Source organism: Apteryx mantelli, chromosome 2 (genome assembly GCF_036417845.1).
Source record: "Apteryx mantelli isolate bAptMan1 chromosome 2, bAptMan1.hap1, whole genome shotgun sequence".
NCBI classification, from domain to species: domain Eukaryota; kingdom Metazoa; phylum Chordata; class Aves; order Apterygiformes; family Apterygidae; genus Apteryx; species Apteryx mantelli.
In genome coordinates, this window is record NC_089979.1 from 32,991,537 (window position 1) to 33,007,426 (window position 15,890).

A 15,890-nucleotide genomic window follows, 5' to 3' on the forward strand; every position below is an offset into this window, starting at 1 on the left:
CTGGTTTATATTTGACAATAAATAAATTGAAAATATTACTAATTAATCATTATTATTAAGAATCAATTAAGCAGTGTTATAAACTCTCTCCTACACCACATGCTAGTTAGTATGAAATCTTTGAATTTTTACTGTGCCCTAATTTTTTAACTGTTATAAGTAACATTAACTCTTGATAATATGTAAATAGCTTATAATTACATAAGATTCCATATTTTCCCTTCTTAATTATTTACTCTTTTTATGTTCTTACATAGTCATTCTTCACTTTTATCTCATTTAAGATGACGTCTGTGATCCCAAGAAGGTTAAATGCCTGTTTATAGAGAAATTTTAATACATCTTTAATGAAAGCCTATAAAATAGTGCTTTTTCTTTCACTGCATAGCTCTGAGGAAGAAACTTTTGGCAAAACTGTTAGCTCTGTCTCCCAGTCAGTGAACATATGCTCAGTGGATGAGGAATTTTCTGAGTTAGAGGCATAGAAAATAATGACTGCTTATCAACAGCTTTGAGCTTTTCAATAAAATGATAACTACTTTTATTGTCTTCCAGGAAGCAGCTTCTAAAATGCTCCTCTGAATCTTGCATGAAAAGATCCTAGGAGCTCTAACTTCTGCTCTGTTTAGCATGATGTGGTAATGTGGTTAAAAATGTGGTAATAGAATTACAAGCTCACAGGACGTTTCCTTTGGTCTTTGTATCAAACTAGGTGGCTTTTCATCAGAATCAGTTTTCTTTGTGTAAACTTGGAGATGAGCTTGCTTTTGGGAGTTGCAGAACCACTGCAAACTCAATGATACAATACTACCCTGTGTAAATAAAGAGCAGTACTAATAGACCAGCCTACTTTTGACATTGACTTTTAGTTAGATTTTATCTTAAGCAGATCATTAGACTCAATGGAGCTACACCATCTTTGAACTGGAACAACATAAAGGGTGAATAAGAATATTTAGACCACTTCTTTACTGGTAAAAAATATGTTAACTTCTAGAGCTGTCATCACATTTTCTTGAATAGCTGTAAAGCATTTTAGGAACTTAAAAAGAGGGCCATTAGGTGAGTGAAAAGCATTTTATTATTGTTCATTTTAAATGCTAATGAAAAGCATCAGAACTAAATCATTTGTTTCAATTTGCTGGTCAAACTTCTTTATTATATTAATCATATTGTATAAACATATTCTTTTACATTAAAAATATGTTGAATTACAAACAAAGTTTATTCAATTCATCTTGGGTGAAAATGGCACAGAAGTTGAAGCTTTGTACGGATCTATCACAAGACACATATTGCAAAAGAAGAAAAAATTACTCAGATAAATGAATTTGCTAACAAAACTTTTCAAAGCTGGTACCTATCATCAAAATACTTAATCAGAGTTAAGGTAGGATTCATCTTTCCAAAGGTAAATTTGACATCTAGGCTCTGTACTCAATGGAAGACATAGTGCTAGAAGATGATTAACACCTAAGGGAGGCACCAGCTATGACTTACCTAGATTTAATGTATTTATTTTTCTTTGCTGATTACAGAGTAAAACGAGGCTTGACCAATGCATAGCTTTTAGATGGCTTAATCCTGTTCTTTTTCTTCTAACCTTTTGGTTAGAAGAAGAGTTGCTGAACAAAGCTAGGACCTGATCCTGAGCCAAGATTCTGGCAGTATGAAATGTGTGATGCTTCTGACATTCTGGAGAAGCTGTTTCACAGTATTATTCATGTGAGTTTAGTAATCACAGACTATTAGATTATTAATGATGGGTTACTAATGAAGTATATAACTCATATATAATTCTGATTTATATGTTTAAAGTTCATAAATTGTTTGGGGGGGGGGAGTTAATTGTTAGATGTTATGCTGTAAAGAATATGTAAGTGTTTGGGATATGCCAAAGTAATATGTTTCTTCATTCTAGGACAGAGAAGTATGTTTTATTAGCATTAGGTTAAATATAATATAATGTCTTAATTATAGGTAACACATAACTAGAGAGGTCCTAATTTAGAATATGTTCTTAAAGTTCAATTCAGTTCAGTAACAGTCCAGATGTGAAATATTTAGTATCTACTCTTAGTGAAGCTAGAAAAGATCCTAGAAAAAAAATATATCATAAGAAACCCTGTGATAAAATATGCTGTGCTGGAAAATGACAGTCTTGATTTTTTTTTTTCTTCTGTTCCATTTAGTTATTTTTACAGAATTGTGTCTAGTAATCTGCTATAATGGCAAGGTATTTTTGAAGCATGCATTTCTTCCTCTAAACTGTAATGCCAGGTTCCAATGTAAAATATTTCTAGTTTCCTGTCAAATGGCCCAGATCAAACCTTGCATGATTCTACCTTAGCCAGAATATTTTACTGACTTTTTTACACGTGTGCTTGTGTATGTATTATGCTAAGAAAGAGATCAGAAGTGGTAGCATTGTTATTTTGCAGGACTCTAGCTTAGAGTATATTCAGATGCAACTGTTTAATTTGCAGCTACTACTGATGTATAATGAACTACAAGTTTTAATGAAGATTTATGTTCTTCACTGATGCATACTTATTTCTTTTGAAATTTAATTGTAGTGTGTTATTCTTTATTCCATTCATGGTTAATTTAATACTATTAACACACTTTACCTTAATTCTTAAAAGATTGTTATTTTTAAACATCTTCTTAATAACACAAGTGTTTCCAACTTGATTTGAACATGTATAACAAAAAATATTAGAATATATTTCCAGTCAAGCTTCTGTTCTTAGCTACATATTCATCAGAGCCTGGAGCTGAAAATGAAGTGGGCTTAGCAGATACCAAGCAACAGGAAAAACAGAGCTGGCAGCAGAACCATAGAACCAACAGAACCATATTTCATGTTCTTATGTGTAAGCTCAGTTTAGACCACACATCAAGCTGTGGCCCATATTAGTTTAAGCTGAATGTATTGTCCACAGCACTATTTGTGGTTGAAACCTCCTGATGGACAAAAACTTTTTCTAGGTGCAGTTTGTGGCCTGAGGTGAAATAACTTTGTGGTCTGAATCCAGTTTCTGGCTATATTACTTTCATCATGAAAGTTACTTCCTAGAAGGTTTGAGTTGAGAGCCAAGAAGATTCTCTCGGTCTCTCTGAACAACTCTGCACAGTGATGGAGCAGCTTAGCCATATATTCCTCTACTGCCATGCTATGAATTCGTTTGTGTGTTATAAATATGAAAGTATAATTTTTGATACAATTCAATATTTTTTCCAAAAAATTGAAAAGTGTGGCTATCTAACAACAAAATTACCTGGCTCTTCCATAGAAATGATTAAACATTTACAAATATCAACATGTAAGTAAATAAATGGAAAGTCACTTTTAAGACAGTCCTTTTTGTCTTGCCATCAAAAACACTAAACAAGTTTATGCTTGCTCTTTCTGCAGTTACACAATTCATATTTATCACAAATGTGAAAAAGAAAGAAGGCAACTGTATTTCCCACCCAATACAGTAATATCAGTTTTCCAAGACTGTTAGGTGGTTGCCCTACCTCCTGCTTTTCCTTCCTGCACATGAAGAAGGTGATAACTGCTCTGTAGGGCTTGCAAACTCTCTGTTACTAGAATCTGTCTGATGCAAGACAGAAGAATGCCTTATGCTTCTTAATAATACTTGATAGCCATGCAGACCAAATTTTAGTCCAGCCCTTAATGTGCTGAAGAATACCGACAGAATATTTGTTCTGTAGTCTGTGCAAATCTGAGTGACACTGGTGATCTATGCTGATTGTGTTGAGATGTATGAGTCTATATTTAGATAAAATATACATGCACACTTGTGTTATGCAATTATACATAATGAAATGTGTATAAAATCCAGACCACATGTAGCAATGAGGGCATTAAAAAAATGCATATCTATATATTCTGTATATATGTCTATATATTCTGTATGCTTGTATCTGCATATATCTGTATATCTGGTACTAGGGTATTTTTGCTACTAACCAAATTGACTAATACTAAATGATCCTTGAGAATAAAGTCAACAGAAAAGACTAAAGGAAAGTCTTTTGTTTAATGTTGTCTTTTGTTTAATGTTTGTTAATATCTAAGACAGATACTAGTCTATGATGTTTATGTAACAAATTTTAAGGATGAGCAATAAAAGGAAAAAAATGGGATGCTTTAAACAGTGCTGTCCATAACAACACCCTTTAAATCATCTGTTATGATTTGTTAAGCCATAGCTGTTAAGTTAAATAGTGGCTGTGTTTACATTAGCCTTTAAATTTGGATCGGGAATGTGCTTTGAAATGAGTTTCTGGATTATCTGCACTTATGCTTTAATTCACATCCCTGAGTGGTTTTGGAGTATACAAGCTTTATTCCTTTTGGATGAAACTAAACTGGAAAATGTGCTCCAGGAGCACAGCTGATGCACTGCAGCCTCTAGTGCACATTCTGCTCACAGGACTGGTCTAAGACCCCTGAAACGCGTGTGTTGTGGATGCTCGGTTCTGCACAGACTGTTCAACTCTACAGATCTGTTCCTATTGCTTGCTGGTGTAGATGTAATCAGTAAGGTATGAATTGAACACACAAATTTTTTGTCTGAGGCAGGAGCTCTGATTTTCCTGCCAGCTTCATCTTTTACCCCTGCAGCATAGGTTTCGTGGGATTTTATCATTCAGGAATTTACAAGTTTATTGTAATGAGAAAAACTGATGTAGGATGATGGCGTAGAAATGTCCTATTGAAGTGTGAATGTAGATGTTATGCCAGAAAATATTAAATCTAACTTTTTTGATTTAACTTTTTTCAGGAAAGAACAGTAACAATTAGAAGACAGACTGTAGGAGGATTTGGATTAAGCATAAAGGTAATATTTTTTTGTCTGTTGTTCCACAGGTTACACAAAAAGTGTCTTTGTATATAGCTAATTTTAATTTTAATGAGGAAATTTTATTGAAATTGTATTTCAGAGGACTAGAAACAATAGAGCAAACGTTTCCTAGAAACTTAGATACTGTCACAAAAGGGCAACCAGCAACTGCACTGCCTTGTGAAATGGAAAGCAATGGAAGAAGCATCCCCTTAAGATTCAAGATGAGCAACTCTGTAATAAGATTTGATATGAGAGTTGAAAAGGGTTTGCAACTGCGCAGACTGTTCTTTTGTTCAACAGCACTCTAATTTAAGTTGTTATTAATGAATGCTAAATTACAGTGTCAGGCACATGGAACAGCCAATAAGTTCATCATCAATTCTCTTACAAAGAATATCACATTAATTCACTGTAATTCATTAATAGGACAGAAAGTGTTATTGCTTTCTCATATTGTTTATTTTGCTGTTGAGATCAGGCAACTCCAGCAATTTATCATGTTACAATATTTTTTCTTTCCTCAGGATGATTTAAGAACATACAGAAGTGTAGGAGATCTTTTCTGAGGGAGGGAGGGTTGGAGAGAGGAAGGGGGAATTAATCATTTTTGTCATTATAACCATTCCAAGAGCCTGAGCCTATATTGCCATGATTTTGAGAACCTTACCTTAGCTTTGAATCTCAGGATAGAAAACGCAGCATTAATTTTATCTTTCTTCTAAACAGAGCATTCCACAGCCTAAAGATAACAATGGGAAAAGTCAAGTATACTTCACATGAATGCAAAGAGCCTTAAATTATGCATATAAAGTGAAAGTATAGACTTTCCTGTGAACATCTCTTAATACTGACCTTATAAGAAATGACTCAGAAGAGAGATTAATGTGCATTTGTGTTGTCTTTGATAAGAATATTGCTGAATAGAAATACTAGTTCTTAAAATATGTCTTGCTACACATGCTTTTATCTTGTTGACCCACTAAAGACCTCTATTCAAGGAAAACTAGTTGCTATATTGTGGCCAAAGTTTCTCAGGAATCTAGTCAACAGCACACAAGTTGTTTTCTTGCAGTATCACTATAGGTTACTGTTCACTGAATAACGATAAAGTAATACATGTCACTGTAAGATAAAATATATGGGTGAATGAAGTTGTTTTTAGTTAGTAATAAGAAATAACTGGTTACGCAGGATTTTTGAGGTTTGGAAAACAAATCTCTTGAGGACTCAGTAAAATGGATTTTTTAGTTCTACAGTACAATGGGTTATCTTTTAGAATAAAAAATCTGGGACAAACTCGAGATAACTTTATTATTTAAGTATGGGGTAAATTATAGCAAATAAAATATCATTGGGAAATAAAAATTAAAAAGTGACTGGGGAGATGCTCTTTATTAAATTACTTGCATTTTCAGAGCATATTCATTGTTCTCAAGAAATTTCTTAGAAGCTGCAAAAATTCATGGAAGTGCCAATATAGAAAATATGGACATTTCAGATTGTGAACTCAGCCTAAAAAGGAATTTCTCTTGTTATATGTTTAGCAAAAACCTAATGTATCTTAGAAATTGAATATGATTCTGTTTTAGTTAAAAAAAAAAAAAAATATATATATATATAGGAAGCAACTGCAATAGAATTTATGAATCACGGCCTTAAATTAAACTATTTCATTCAAATATGTTTTCTTTTTTTAAATTTTTTTGCATAGATGTTTTGATCAAAATTAATTTCACTGTTGGAAAGGTGAAGCTACATAAATTCAGGTTTGAATAGCAAATCTCTAATTTGTGGAAGAGCTTACAATCAGGATGGATTCTCTTTAACAGATGTCATTATATAGTCAAATAGTCAAGAGATCTCTTCCAACAAAAGAAACTCAGACTCAGTTGGATAGTATAGATTAGCTAATGAAATTACCGAGTAGAATTCTATGGTCTTGAATATTCTAAGGATATGTACCAGATAATATGATTGGTCTGGCTTTAAAAAACAATGAACAGAGGCCTATTTTGCCAGATCCCTTTTTTAGTAATCCTACATTGTCAGAAAGAAAGATATACTAGCAACACAATCCAAAACAAGCAGGTGGAAGCACTCAGTATAAATTCCTATTATTGTATTTAGCTAGTAGTAAGAAACAACTTAGACCTGAAACTTAAAGTAGTGCTTTTTTGCAGTTTGGTAGGCAAACTTTATGAAGACTCACTAAAATGGATTTTTTAAGTATTCAGTGTCAATATCAGTTCAAAAAATTCAGAAAAATGGCAATTTTCTGTTTAGAAAGGTGCCAATCAATCGTTATTATTCCTTTTGCAGATGAATAATAGTTCATTACTTGGTTTTGTTTTGTTCTGGAAGGTTCCTGAACTTTAATAAAAGACTTTTTTTTAAAAGAAAATTAATTCTTATGTACTAATACCTTAAAGTATGGGCCTACAAGTCACCCCATAGACAATGACCAGTACCAGTATCAAAGCTACTGAACATGTATCATGAAGTTTATCTTACTGCATGTGCACTGCTGCTTAACATAGCCCTCATGTTCTCTCTTCCTGAATTGGAAAACATCATACTGGTTTCCCCAAACAAACCCTGTAATTCTGGAATTTCACACCTAGGCCAAATGTGGGTGGAGTAGGAAAAGAAGGGAAATTCTGTACCTGATTTTGACCTGTGTGTGTGTTCTGAATTTAGGCACACACATGTACACACTCATGCGTGAAGAACACAGAGGTTGAAAGGGCTGGTGTGTGACAGTGTATGTACTGACACATTGTATGCCACAAATTCAGGTGCAGAAACTTCCTACGCCTTCCAGAGAGAAGAAGCAGTACAACAAGGGTGTACCAGGAGCTGAATTTCTGTGCATGTCCAACAAGCTGAAGGAGCTCAGTTTTGGATGGCTTTTGCCCTGTCCTTATGCCCACAAACCAGTTCCTGCACTGCTGCAGCTTACAGTGTGGCTTTTTAAAGAAAAACTGTCACTGATCATTTTGTTTTAGAAATCTATCCCAAACACTGTGGTGATTCATGAAGACCTCAGATTATTTCTGTAGTGGCTGTGAAGTGGACAGCTGTGGCTGATCAGCCATCAGCCATCCCCAACCATCTGTGCTGTGTAGTCAGCACTCTGGATCTTCTACATTTCTGTATTAGGACTTCTGGAAAATCATTTTAACCCATGGGCATGGGCACCCAGTTTGCTTATGTCTATTTCAGTCAGCTGATGTATGACCTAGTCTGGGTGAGACACACAGTCTGATCTTCTCCATTGCTCAGGTACCAGCCCTTACACAACAATTTCTGCCTCAAGCCTGTAATTCTTATTTGAGCCACCACACGTGTCAGATGCTCAGTCGGGATTTAAAGATTGTTAATAACTGAGGGTACTCCGTGGCTCTTGCTTCTGCTGTAAACACTTTGTAAAAAAAGCAAAAACAAAAACAAAACAACAGCACACCCCTGGATTCAACAGTAGTGCAGGTGACTTAGGCATTTCCTCCTTTTTTCAGTAACTCTTTTTCCCACAACCTTACATAAAATACTTTTTGTGTCGTAATACTCTCAGATTATTTGAGGATGAGGGTTGTCTAAGGACTTATATTCTAGCAGAGGTACATTCCCTGGCAGGGGTATATTTCAAAAGATGCAGTTTATCCAAGATATGAGTTATACACAGTAAGCTGTCCTAGTGATTAATGACACTCACTTTAAAATATTTGCAGTCTTTTAATATGAATTTGTCTAATTTAAATGTTCAGCTCTGGGATATTTTAATGCATTTTTCTGCTAAATTAAACAGACATCTACTATCAGAAATTTCACACAATCAAGTCACCTTTTAACTTTCTCTTGAGTAGATTTTCGGAAGTGTCTTTTGCTACCTTAAGTATTCTGGACCTTTACAGTCATATTTCTTTCTGAAGAGCAGGAGGACAGAAAGTTAATAATTCCAGTAGGAAACTCCCCAGTTGTCGTATGGTGTCTTGTCTATGAGTGGAACTCTCTTCTTAGGTATCATCACCTGGCTAGTCCAACTATAGTGGTAATGATCAGAGATTCAGCTAACTGTTTAAAAAACTGCTTGTGAGACTGAATTTTACCCCGGATCCAAAATCAAGCCCCTTTAAAATTTGATTATAATCAGTTCCTTGTAGGTTTGAAGGAACAAAAAGTGTTGCTTTATGTTTTGCTGTACTTCATTTATATAATTAAATTTGGAGCAGAACTGGTCTGTTTTACACCCTTACAGAAGGAATTATTTTCTCAGATTTCTGAATCCCCTTTAGAACACTCATTAATAAACTAGTGTTCAAAGGAGGAGTCATGGAGTTAGAGTTAGAAATTGATGAGTGTATTTCAGGCATTTATCACATCTCTGACAAGTTTGAGATGTGGAGATTTGACACAAGAAGCTGCTAAGTGTATGACTTTTGAAAGAACACCATGTTTCTTAATAATTGCAGAGTGTAGTGTTCTTGTGGAAACAGGCAATAAAATTGACAGTTCATTATATAAATTGAGGTTTACTGTTACAATCTGACCTCTGGCTGCCAGAACCCTGTACAGTGCCATTTGCCTGCCTTCGTTTTGATCGTTCTTTATATGATGAACAGCATCACAGACCTGTTGAGATTCAGTTTGATTTTTCAAAGTTTGACTACATTAAAAAAATTCTATAAACAAAGCATGTGCGCCTGTCCTGCTCACAGGACAGATACTTGCATAAGTCAGTGTTGAATACATTTTGGAAGTGACATTTTTGTTCCAGCTATGCTATTTGATTAAACAGGACCAGAAAAGTTTAATCAGGGCCAATTAATAATGGAACATGATTATCTGTTTTGTTTAATTGCTAGCATAGTTCTTGGCACAGCTTTTGGCTTATGCCAACTATCATTCTCTGAGACAGTTCCTGAGCACAGATCAGGACTTTTCCCAATAGGCAACATGTATAAAGTCAGACTATTTCAAGCTGGTTAAGAATTTATCCGCATAGGCATGAGCCATGTTGTGTCACTGGACCTTAAGGCTGAAAAACCAGGCCTGTTTTAGTCAGTGGAACAGATGTTGCCTTTTAGCATTTTTATAAATATAATAATATCTTTTTAAGATATTATCCTATGATATCTTTAGAATATATATATATGTAATTAAAAAGATAGTAAATAATAATTCTGTATATTCAGCTAATATGGGCTATTGAACTTCCCACATGTCCCGCATGATGTTCCCTGAATGCTACATGTCCATCCATCTAATTTTTTATAGATGCCCTCTGTCTCTTTGTAAACAGGAAACAGTAATGTTCTGATTACACATGGCGTGAAATATGAAAACAGCATTTGTCAAGAAAAGTTATTTGTTTCAGTATATCTATTTTTTATATTTCTAAAACTTTTGAAAAAACTTCCATACATAAAAATTGCAATAACAAAAAGTCTTTCAAACTGTATCGTTTGACAGTCTGAAAGGAGGTATGGGTGGCCTTCAGACCTTGAAAGTAATGGCCAAAGTCCAGGATTGTGAGCTGGGAACAGCTGCTCGTGGTTAAAGCTTGGTCTACCTGGTCTAACATAAACATCTCCACAGGAGTGGAGCTGCACTGTCTCCTTTATTCCAGGCAAATACTTGCACAACTTATGATCTCATCTGATTTAGGAAGAATGGGAAAGGGAATTCACACTACAAAGACTGGTGTTAGAGGGCTGAGCCATTAACCTTCATTGCCATTAATAGATAGCTTTTTGTCTCCCTCTATGATCTGGGAATATAACTGTATGTCCACAGTAGAGGGAGTGGAAATGTTAAACAACAGAAAAGTAGTCACAATTCCTAGAGCTTTCTGAAGTAGAGTATTTCCTGAGCCTATAAAACCAGAAATTAGACATCCATTCACTTTTTCTTCTGTAGGAAGGAAGATCCAGTATAGAGGACGCAGAACACAAGGCTGCAGTATCAGTTTGTAGTAGTATTCATCAGGATGTTGTCCGAATATATACAGTTCTTTTAACTTGCTGCAAATAGTTAAAGATGGCTGGTTACAGATAGCTGGCCAGCTAGTTTCTCTTCCTCCATTTGGACTTTTGTTTCTTAGACTACCAGACAACTAATTTTGACCGTTGACTAATTTAAAGGGAATCCTCCATACCATTGGCCAGCTGCAGTGAGAGAGAGCAGAACATTACTGGATGGTTCATGAAATCTCCTGTATAGATAGATTTAGATAAATACAGTGAGTGAGTGAGGAATAAACAAGCTAGTATGCCTTGCAGGCTGGTTTAAGAATAACAGTAATCTCCCTGTTTACTGGAAAACAGAATTGAAGGAGGTAGAGAGGCAAGTCTACTAAGGGAAAGACCTGAGTTATTTATGTTGAACTTTAAACCTTGCAATCCTTGGCTGAGTTTCAAATGTCTTGGGTAGTGCAATCTTTGTGTAGTTTATTGGAGGCTTAGGGAAAGAACTGACACAATGATTTTTTCTGTTTGTTTTAAAAGTTTAGGAGAAATTAAATGTGCATGTGGCTGAGGAAACCTTTGAAGGAAGTATGAGTCTGATAAACTTAGTGAGCTCAAACTGGTTGTCTAAAGTGAGGCCAATGTTTACTGCTGCTCTTCCTCTGGTGAAAACCCTCAGAAGTTATAACTCTACATCTTTTCAGTTTGAATACATCTCTAACTAAATGAACTCTGACTAAAATGAAGGTAGACTCATGACTTCATCTATGGAGTGAGCACTGCACTCATCTCATACAATGCCAATTTTCTTGTAAGTATGCAATTGTTATAACATCAGTAAGATCCTTACCTACTCAGAGTTTTTAGGACCATTTTCATTGATAGCCAGTACCAGAAGAAACTATAATCCTATTTGGAATTCTGCAGTTTCATAGGAAATTCAGATTTCTAGGACACATTTGCCGTGGTGGAGATGATGCATTCTTCCTTCCTCCAGAAGGAATCTTTACAGATTCTATTGTGGTGTGAGGGCCTGGACATAAAGAAGGGAGACACAGAAGCACATTTTCTGTGGTTTTATTGTTCTCTGCTCTGTGACAGAAATAGCTTTTGAGTGCAGGAGTCTGTTCAGTTTCAAACAACTAGTTATTCCATGAGGAAGGGATATGTACTATTCGTTAGACCATCAAAATATCCAAGATCGGTCCATTCCACACGTTGAAACTGGGGTGCTTAGCTCTAAGAAGGCCGTGGTTTCTAAAGAAAAGTCTAGCAGCTGAAGAGAAGAATAAGTGAATGCTTAACCAAGATTCTTAGGCAAAATGACAGTGTGGCAGACTGTCATTTCTGATGATCTGAATTTGTACAGGTAAAATTCAGACTTGCACTTTGATGCTGATCTTCAGAGGAAAAGAGTATTTGTGTCTCTGTGCATATTTGCCTTTTCCTTTTTTTTTTCATTTTCAAGTCTCCTTTTTATTTTAGGTTTCTTTTTAATGCTTTATTCTTAAGAGCAATGGATGTTTCTAGTCTCAACAGGATAAATTGAATGAAACACCACCACTGAATTGCTGTTGAACTGTTGAATTATGGTCCAGCTTTCCTTTTTTTCCCCCCAATTACTGAACACCTACTGTTCTATTTCTTAATGTTTCCTTTTCTGTTCCTTGTTACTTAGCCCACTGCTTTGTTCATTCTTTGTGCATGTATGACAGAGACAGGAACAAATAAAGGCTGCTTTTAGATGGAAGTCCAAACTTGCTTTTCCTGGGCTTTTGTTTACCTGTTTCTTGCCAGCATGGAAACTGAGTCATCACAATGGTTTCCATTGTAGTGTGATGTCCATTTTGCCTTTAGAGGACATGGTTTCTCATATTAAGCTATACAGAATCTGCAGAACCTGATGTGGTTTTTTTTTTTAAGTCTTGTAGCGTTTTGCACGTCATTCAATTTCCTGAGCAGCTCAGAGCTCCTTTATGAAAGGCAATAAGGAATTAATTACAATTAGATATTTTATTAATAAATAAATAAATAAGAGGAAAATACAGGATCAGAGTTATTTTCTCAAACTTTCTGAAAACTGCAGTTATAGAAAGTATAATTCATAATTTTAAGCAAAAAGATATTTCCAGTGACTGATGTGACTGTCATTTATTCTATTTTCAGGGTGGAGCAGAGCATAATATTCCAGTGGTCATTTCTAAGATTTCCAAAGAACAAAGAGGTGGGTGTCAGATTAATAGACTAAATTTTGGCATGTTCCTTAAAGCAGTGATGCATTAAGTCTTGAGATTCTTGTAGGTATTGTTAAATATTGGTGTAGCATTTGTGTCTCTGTGACACAGTGATCTCTCTTTTACTTGGAAATATTCTCAGTAAAGTACAAAAGTTATATTTGGAATATTTTTAAACAATGTGTTCAAACATGTTTATTTAAAAAAAAAATCTTGTAAAGCATTATTTTAATCAAAGAAAAATTAGGAAGGTATTTTGAAAATAAAGTTGGTTTACAATTTTATATCATTCAAAAATTTGTAATTTTGTGAATGTCTTGTTTGAAAATGGTTGTTGCCATAAAGCTGTAGCAGATCAAATGTTTGGCTGTTAAAGCATGGTAACCCAGGGAGAGAACGCGTTTGTCTCTTTTTATACTGGTCAGTAGGGTAGTACTCAAACCGGATTGGGTAATGGCACTGATAATACCCCTATGGTATTTCCACATTAGATGCTGAACTGTGCAAGCCCTTGCAGTTCATACATAGGAAAACTGGTACTGCATAAGGATTTAACTGTGCTTATTTTGAGCTTATCCAGATACTGTTGTCTTTTTTTTTTTTTGACTAGCCATGTTTTTAAGTTGTTGGAATGATATAATGTGTACTAGGAAGATGAATGGTGTTTAAACATCTCATGATGTGCTCACTGACAAATGATAAAGGTCGTAAATCACTAGTTCTAGAGTATATTTAATATCCCTGTTATGTTTATTTTTATGTATATTTGTGTACATATATATGATACTTATTAGCCAAACTTGTAAGGTCATAAACTTAAACTTGGAGGCATTTTTCTCCAACTGTAAGGCAATAATTCTGGAATGTAGCTTCTGAACAATTAAAATGTCCAGCATTAAAAATCTCATATTCACTCACACACAGATGAAGAGCGATACAGGGAAATCTTAGTGTATTGGGATCTGAACACTGACCCTGAAATGCAGAAAATGTGAAAGTTGTATGTAGGGAGGCTACAGAGTAGAATAGAATGAGCCCCTAAGGGAAGAAATAAGCTTAAACTTAAGGAGGTATACTTGTGACTCCATCCTCTTCAATATAAAAATAAGTATGTAATAGGTAATAATGTGGCATATATTACCTACACTAGCTATTAAAATGCTATCAAGCACTACAGGAAAATGCTATCAAGCACTACAGGAAAAATAAGAAATGCAGACTGAAGTTTAATTCAGCACACAAAAGTGCACACTGGTTTCTTTTATTACTGTCCTTATTTTTTGCTGTACTGCCTGACACATTATTTCTAATATCAATACATAATTGAGATATAATCTCCATTACTGCTTCCAATGAAAATACTGCTGATTTTTAGAGAGCTAGTTGTGAGTGACATTTCTTATATAGAAGGAGACTATGCAAGTGTTATGCCATGTGGCTGTGCTAAGGATCTTGGATATGGAAAAAGCTATTTAACTCAGAGCTTGTAACTCAGAGCTTTGCAGGCTAGGTTCTGCCCTCCTCCCAGTTGCTTTCCAGCTCTTTTTTAGATCTCTAAACAATAACAGGGCACTTGATGCAATTCTTACAACCAGTGCTGCACAAAAGGTGCTTAAGTCTTACACAGATAACCCCAAAATTAATACATGCAAGCTCAGTGTCTGAAGCAGAATAATGAGATTTGCATTTATCTCTTTAAAAAAAAAATCATTTTTTTTAATCCTCCAGTATTTTAAGCATCCTTTGCTACACCTAACCTAGTAATACCAGTCCTTCAAACATACACTTGAGTATAATTTATGTGAATGTTGATGTTGGTCCTGCTACTCATGTGACTAAATCAAAAGTTGTTGGATCAAGTCAAATGTCAGACTTTTCTAAACAGTCTCTTCTGTGATGTTTTGGAATACTATAGCTAAATAATTCCATATCATCTGCTACTTAGTTCTCATGTCAGGGGTTAGTCATTTCTTTATAGACACTTAAGTAATTTCTGTTATATTTCTGCTGTATTTATAAAGTATATTTACATTATATATTTCTATAACACAACCGAATAGTTAAGGATCCTAACTGTGGAAATAGATTTTGTAAATTGCCTTATGGCTTATAGATTATCATAGTGTTTTTAAGACCAAATTCAATTTTGCTGGTGATTTTGTACAATATACTAAATGTTTGGCTCTTCAACATATAAAGTGCATATATACTCCCCTGAACTTATCAAATTTTGCAGGACCTCAAGTCTGTCTCATAAAAGCTTACAAATTAAAAATTGTCCTTGATAAGTATGTCTTAAGTCTCCATGTTGCTTTTTCCTCAGAATTTATAAGAAATAATCTCTCAATTTCATTTGAGAAATAATCTGAAGTAGGATCTAGTTCTGCAGTCATTCTCTATTCAGAAAAGCACTGGCAATATGCCATACCTCACCATAAGGGCCTAAAAGATGCTAGAGACTAATGGATGATGTTTCAGAGTCTTATAATTCGGCTGGATAGACTAGTAGCAGAACTAGTAGCATTTAGTAGCATTTATATGCTGGTATTTTGAGCTAAAGAAAAAAGAATCCAAGTCATTTATTTATAAGTTATGTTTTTTATTTGTTTTTTATTATTTTTAAAAGGCTAAGAGTGTGGAAATATATGACATGAAGTAGAAATATGTGTGCAATAAATATATGATGTTTTATACAAAATGAGTGAAAATGCGCTTTCTGTTTTCAGCGGAACTTTCAGGGTTGCTCTTTATAGGAGATGCAATTCTACAGGTAAGTAAAATTGCAAGTTCTTTTATTTATGGTTTTCTAGAAAAGTATAATGAAATCTATA

At 34.6% G+C, this 15,890-nt stretch overlaps 1 protein-coding gene across 1 annotated transcript in view; it reads left to right on the top strand.

Moving 5' to 3' along the window:
• The window catches only part of SNTG1 (syntrophin gamma 1), a 352,899-nt gene that overhangs the window by 197,066 nt on the left and 139,943 nt on the right, over positions 1-15,890 (top strand). Inside the window, exons 4-6 of the mRNA XM_013954658.2 lie at positions 4,800-4,856; positions 12,992-13,049; positions 15,786-15,829. Coding sequence (XP_013810112.1) covers positions 4,800-4,856; positions 12,992-13,049; positions 15,786-15,829 — 159 coding nt within the window. The remainder of the gene's footprint in view (positions 1-4,799; positions 4,857-12,991; positions 13,050-15,785; positions 15,830-15,890) is intronic.